This window comes from Octopus sinensis, unplaced genomic scaffold, assembly GCF_006345805.1.
Source record: "Octopus sinensis unplaced genomic scaffold, ASM634580v1 Contig15697, whole genome shotgun sequence".
NCBI lineage: Eukaryota > Metazoa > Mollusca > Cephalopoda > Octopoda > Octopodidae > Octopus > Octopus sinensis.
The window spans coordinates 12,501-20,000 of record NW_021833874.1 but is presented as its reverse complement, the minus strand read 5'-3'; the positions used below and the strand labels follow the sequence as shown (position 1 = coordinate 20,000).

General features: G+C 38.7%; 1 protein-coding gene across 2 annotated transcripts in view; it reads right to left on the bottom strand.

Annotated features, from left to right (window-relative positions):
- The window catches only part of LOC115230507 (collagen alpha-4(VI) chain-like), a 21,367-nt gene that overhangs the window by 12,128 nt on the left and 1,739 nt on the right, over positions 1-7,500 (bottom strand). For both annotated transcript variants that reach the window (XM_029800669.2, XM_036499678.1), the window contains exons 2-4: positions 7,349-7,403; positions 2,519-2,542; positions 1-544 (exon numbers count right to left, since the gene is read on the bottom strand). The exon at positions 1-544 is cut by the window's left edge and continues 22 nt beyond it. In XM_029800669.2, coding sequence (XP_029656529.1) covers positions 66-544; positions 2,519-2,542; positions 7,349-7,403 — 558 coding nt within the window. In that variant the 3' untranslated portion in view covers positions 1-65. The remainder of the gene's footprint in view (positions 545-2,518; positions 2,543-7,348; positions 7,404-7,500) is intronic.

Here is a 7,500-nt window from a genome sequence, read left to right as displayed (position 1 = left end):
TTTAGATTCAAGTTCTTTCAACAGGGAATATTCATCTATCATGAAAACATAATCGTTTCTTCCAGTTATTGTATGCAATTCTTCCTTTGAAACTTTTTTCCCACACCAATGGCCAATATCACTATTTCCCCATTCCTCATCTTCATCGCCTCTTCGGCTGTCTTCTTCGGCTTCGTCGATAATCCATCTGTGATCACAATAGCTATTTTCTTAGTATCAAGTCGGGCCTCTGTGAACAGCGTTTCGCGAGCATATTCGATGGCTAAATCCGTTTGTGTGCTGGTACCGTGTTCATGTCTGAACTTAATATTGGATAAACGGTTTATCAGTTGCTCTTTACTGGTGTATTGAGTCAAACCGAAAGTGTTATCCATAATGACCTTATCGCCAAACGTTACAACACCAAATCGCATACCATTGTTTCCGATTATAAAATGATCTACAAAACTTTTCAGAAATTCTATCTGTTCTTTGAAATCAGGCGGGAAAATACTGCGAGAGCCATCAATTATGAACACAATATCAGCTTTCGAGTTACTACAAGCTGCAAAACCAAAACAAAAAGAAAAAGAAAAATTAATTTTCAATATTGGCACAAAAACCCCCAGCTATTTTTAGCGGAAGTAGTAGGTCGTTTACATGAAGACCAGTGTTGAAGTGGTTTTATTTTATTGACCCCCAAGAAGGATGAGAGGTGAGGTGTGTGAAATTTCAATTCAGAATATAAAGATGGACGAAAGGCCATAGAGGTTGTATGCATGCCGTCCTTCACGGTAACGATTCTCTCAGCTGGCTGCGTTAATGATACCGCTGCTAATAATGATCCTTTCGGCTAAAGGCACAAGGCCTGAAATTCGGCGGGGGTGGGAGGGAGAAAGTCGATTAGATCGATCCCAGTACTCTATTGGTACTTACTTTATCGAACTGTGATAGGACGAAACGTACAGTCGAACGCGGCGGAATTTGAACTGAGAACGTAAGGATAAATGAAATGCCGCTAAGCAATTCGCCCGGCGTGCTAACGATTCTGCTATCTCACCACCTTACTACTACAACTACTACTACTACTACTACTACTACTACTACCTACTACTACTACTACTAATAATAATAATAATAATAATAATAATAATAATAATAATAATAATAATAATAATAATAATAATAATAATAATAATAATAATAATAATAATAATAATAATAATAATAATAATAATGATCCTTTCTACTAAAGACACAACGCCTGAAAGGAGACTAGTCGAATACATCGACCCCAGTATTTCACTGGTACTTAATTTATCGACCCCAAAATAATGAACGGCAAAGTCTACCGTGGCGGAACTTGTGCTCTGAACGTAAAGACTGATGAACTACCGCTAAGGATTTCGCCCAACGCGCTAAATTCTGCTAGTTCGTTGCCTTAATAATAATAATAATAACTATTTCTTTTCTACAGAGAGGACGAACAAGGACAGAGAAACAGATAATAATAATAACACACACACACATTAATAATAATAATAATAACACACACACACATTAATAACAATAATAACACACACACACACGCACAGACACACACACACACACACACACATACATACACACACACACACACACACATATATATATGAGTTGGATGTGTTAGCATGAAGGTCAGACATTTACTTGCGGGGACAGTGATTATATAGCCCATGAGGAGATACAACTGGATCCTATTCTACAAGTAAACCGTTTCTTAATTTAAATCCTGTTTATATGTGGTTCTATGTTATATCGAAACATGTGTAGTGTTTATTAAGTAGCTGTCTAAACCTACTCCTTCCTGGTGACTCTATTTATTCAAGTTTTACTTATATATGTATAAATATATATATTTATGTACATACACATACATATACATATATACATACACACACACACACACACACACACACACACACACACACACACACACATACATATATATAAATATATATATTTATAAACAATTTATAAGCAAAGGCAAAAGAAAAAAATTTCTAATGCCAAAATATGCCGAAAATAGACACAACGTCAATAACCATGTAATTTATCACTACAAGCACGCGTTTCGGTGAATTTTCTAAAAAATCCCGTTATTACCATTTTGGACCCGATTTCAGAGTTAGTTCATAAGAACCTTCACTTCATCAGAGATAAATGCGGCAAAGAAATAAATGAAATACTTACTTACACCTTTTCCATGGGTATAAGTAGTGATAAATTACATGGTTATTGACGTTGTGTCTATTTTCGGCATATTTTAGCATTAGAATTTTTTTAATATGCTGGCCATTGATAGAATTTTTCTCGAAAAATTTTGTCCTATTATTGGATGTATATATATCTATATATATATATATATATATATATTATATATATATTATATATATATATAGTGTATCTATGTATATGCTACTCTAAACCTGACACTTTTGCACCTTCAAAAATGGGAAGAACTTTCAAGCATTTCAATAAGAGAAATTAATATATTCACCATCCTGAATTGGCTGGCTAATTTCTGAAGAGATAGAAAAAGACAGAAAATATATAAAAGGAAAAACTATATATACATATATAGAAAAGGAACACACCACACACACACACACACACACACACACACCACATATATATATATATATATATATATATATATATATAGGTAAGAAAGTTGGTGTTCAAAACATACCCGAACGTCAAACTAATACACCCACGTATTGCTCTTTCGGTTGTCTTCGTCTTTTCTCTTCCGTAAATTTGTAAGATATATGTGTGTGTGTGTGTTTGTGTGTGTGTATTCTTTTATCCTTTTACTTGTTTCAGTCATTTGACTGCGACCTTGCTGGAGCAACGCATTGAAGGGCTTTAAGTTGAATAAATCGATCCAAGGACTTATATCTTAAGCCTAGTACTTATTCTAACGGTCTCTTTTGCCGGACCGCTAAGTTACGGGAACGTAAACGCACTAGCAACGGTTGTCAAGCGTGACGGGGGGGACAAACACAGACACAAAGACACGCGGACATATGCATTTATATATATATATATATATATATATATATATATACATATATATATACATATATATATATATACACATATATATATATATATATATATATATATATATATATATATATATATATACATATATATATACCTATATATATAATACACATATATATATATATACTATATATATATATATATATATATATATATATTATAAACTAAAGGCGCATAGCTCAGTGGTTAGAGCGTCGAGCTTACGATCATGAGGTTGTGAGCTCGAATCCTGGACTGGGCTGCGTGTTGTGTTCTTTATTTCACGTTGCTCCAGTTCACTCAGCTGTAGAAATGAGTTGTGACGTCTTAGGTGCCAAGCCTTTGCCCTTCCCTTGGATAACACAGGTGGCGTGGAGAGGGGAGGCCGGTATGCATGGGCGACTGCTGGTCTTCCATAAGCAACCTTGCCTGGGAAGGTAACTTTCTAGGTACAATCCCATGGTCTGTGTCGTGACCGAAGGGGGTCTCAGATATATATATATTATATATCTATATATATATATATATATATATTATATATATACGAAAGGCTTCTTTCAGTTTCCGTCTGCCAAATCCACTCACAAGGATTTGTTCGATCCGAGGTTATAGTAGAACATTCTTGCCCAAGATGTCACTTATTGGAACTCAACCCGTTACTATGTGATTGGGACGCAAGGTTCTTACCACACAGTCACAAGTTACTAACAGTTTGTTGGTTTGGAGACATTTGTCTAGGCAGGTTTTTTTAACACGTCTTTTGCCCCCAAACAGTCATCAGACTTTGAGCACATGGTCTATTCTATTTGCAAACCAGGACACTGCTAGAAGAGAAATCACGAGAAAAAGAAAAAAAACGAGAAGATAGAAACAAATAGTGGATGGGTAAATAAAATCGGAAAAAGTAAAGATATGTAAAAAAATTAGGTTTATATCCTCGTAAAACCATAATTAAACTAGTTGCTGTAAAATAATTCAAAGGAGAGGGTCCAAAGTAGCGAGACCGCTGCTCAATCTGGTGAGGGTGTTGTCTTCCAGTTCACTAAACGAAATTTACGCATAGGATAGCATTTGCTGAAATTTCGTATCGGGAATTCAGTTGTGTAATAGAATTCTTAAATCTAAAAATACTGTGCAATCTCAGCTATGCATAAGATGCATTTCTTTGATCCATTAACAGACGACATGGATTTCTCTACGCTTTTTTACTTGATCTTTATGTGGCGTGCAATTGGTGCTCTAACCCTACACGTGGCTAGCCATCTTGGTGGCTTTGGAACTGCCGATGCGTCGGAAGGAAAACAGCTGGATAGCATAATGTCTTTTGAAATAGACATCACGTAACCCAGTAATTTTTCTTTTCGTTAGGTTATCTTGCAGCGTTGCTGTGATCTTTGGGTCATATACGACAAAGTTTATCATACACGCCCGGTCAACTGGGCAATCTCGAGGGTTTCGACAGTTACAATTGGGAGTGGGGCCCTTGGTGACGCTGACGAGTTCTTCATATTGGGGCAGCAGCTATATGATAATTTAATCAATCGTCTGTTAAGAACCTTCCCGTATTTATGGTTCACTGAGAAATGGTTGTCTAAATAGACAGTAATTTAAAAAATTACTATCTCTATATATATGAGCGTGCGTGTGTGAGCGTATGTCTATTTATAAGTATGTATGTATGTATGTATGTATGTATGTATGTATGTATGTATGAATCTGTCTAACTATTTGCCTATCTGCCTGTCAGCCCACTTGTCTGTCTGCTTGCCTGCCTGCTTGCTTGCCTGCTCGCCTGCCTATCTATCTATCTATCTATCTATCTATCTATCTATCTATCTATCTATCTATCTATCTATCTATCTATCTATCTATCTATCTATATCTGTCTGTCTGTCTATCTATCTATCTATCTATCTATCTATCTATCTATCTATCTATCTATCTATCTAGCTAGTTATCTATCTATCTGTCTGTCTGTTTCTCTGTCTGTCTGTCTATCTATCTATCTATCTATCTATCTATCTATCTCAAAAATCAACCGGGAAAAGTCAGTGGGCTTGCGGCTCGGCACCTGGAGAAGCAAGCCCATGCCGTCCACCAGTACCTCCGTCGTGGGACGCTGGACAGACGGCCCGGTTGAGTTGCTCGGGGTCTGGTTCGGTCCGGACCTCCAAATGGAGAAGAACTGGAACGAGATAACGAGTAGGGTGGTCACTCTCGCCCAGCAATGGGCCGAGAGGAACTGTCCCTAAAAGGTCGGCGAGGTGGTGAAGAACGCGTATATCGCGTCCATCATCTACTACCGCCTGACCGTCGTACCTTGTCCCGACCCTACCATCACCAAACTAGAACGCATCCTCTTCCGCTTCTTGTGGAAAGGATGCGTCCCGATGGTCAGGCGATTCATTTGCTGTCAACACCCGTTAAAAGGAGGCTGGGCATGCCGTGGTTGATGATGCGCAGACACGCGCTGAGACTGCGACATCTCCGGCTCTATGTAGACGACGGTGAACAGGTGTGGTCGCCGTTTTGTGAGGCACGCATTCCCGCAACTCGTCTCCATGACCGAACTACAGTCGTGGATCAAAAAAGGCCGAGGAAGGGCGATTGGCACCGCGAGTGTCGCGTTGCTCTCAAGCAACTCTGCCGTCCCGGGTCGACCTGAGTGACTTCAACACAACCAAAGCATTCTATAGGGGATTAGTGGAGGGGAGGTACGACGACGAGCTCGGGGCACACCTGGGCGTCGACGAGGAATACCTGACCCGCCTGTTTCAAACGACTTTCGGCCCGGGACCTATGGAACACTTCCAGAGATCCCTGGCCTGGCGGTGCTACCGAGAAGCGCTACCCGTTCGGGATAAGCTCTATAGGCATGGCTCGAGAAACACGGGGCCGACCTGCCCGAGATGCGGTCAGAGCGACGAAACCGCTCTGCACGCAATCGTGCAGTGTCCAGCAATTTCCGACCTGTGGGCTTATGTCGGACGACTGCTGTCACGTGTGGGACGTGTCGGTTTATCAGCCGAGTCTATCGTTAATATCGTCACGCCTCCTTCCTTCAAACGGAAGGAAGAGCTATTTTTATCATACTTGTGGCTATGGCGAAAGAATGTATCTGGTGGACGCGCCTGAAAGGATTAGAGACAAACACTTTCCTCTCTGGTCAATCTCTCTCATCAACTTCTTCAGTATCACTTGAAGAGGAAAGTGAGAGTAGAGAGGCAAGTTTTGTCTAGTGAATTTTTTAAAAAAAGATGGGTGAATGTAGCAAGGATGGCACGTATGAATTACGAAGCCACCTTGACTATGATTCTATGAACCATAAAAATTAATACAGAGAGTTGCTTATTTGCAAAAAAAAAAAAGAAATATAAAATGTGACTTCATTGACCGAGGTTACCGTGGTCTTTCCGTAGGCTTTTCTTTCCACGAGTAAACCTCACCTGTCTCCCCTTTACACTTCATATTGACATTTCTGTGATAACGATCCCTATTATTCATTCCCCCCCCCTTTTTTAACCCTCCCCTTTTTTTTGGTCCTTTTTCTTTCCTTTTACGATCCCTTTTGATCGAAAAACCACCACTCTCCTTTTTTTACCCCCAAAGAAAAGCTCTACCTTGTAATTGTTCTATCTGTGTGCAGCCCTGTGTGGCTAATAAAGAAACATATCTATCTACTATCTATCTATCTATCTATCTATCTATCTATCTATCTATCTATCTATCTATCTAGCTAGCTATCTATCTGTCTGTCTGTTTCTCTGTCTGTCTGTCTGTCTATCTATCTATCTATCTATCTATCTATCAATCTAGTTATCTATCTGTCTGTCTGTCAGTCTGTCTGTCTGTCTGTCTATCTATCTATCTATCTATCTATCTATCTATCTATCTATCTATCTATCTATCTATCTATCTGTCTGTCTGTCTGTCTGTCTGTCTGTTTGTCTATCTATCTATCTATCTATCTATCTATCTGTCTGTCTGTCTGTCTGTCTGTCTGTCTGTCTATCTATCTATCTATCTATCTATCTATCTAGCTATCTGTCTGTCTGTCTGTCTGTCTGTCTGTTTGTCTATCTATCTATCTATCTATCTATCTATCTATCTATCTATCTATCTATCTATCTGTCTGTCTGTCTGTCTGTCTGTCTGTCTGTCTGTCTGTCTATCTATCTATCTATCTATCTATCAATAGTCCTTCTCTATCATCAGCGAAAGAGCGTGTTGGCCAAAGGACGATATTGGAACCCACCAGAATATTAATGAAACAGTAACTTACCTCGAACTGTATCCACGATGCGTTCTCCATTTCCGTTTAGCATAGCCTGTCCAAACTAAAAGCAGGAAAAACCAAATTTTGACATCGTTGCATAAATAAATAAATAAATATAAAAACGAAGAAAGCAAGTAAAAGTTAATAAAAACATCAAT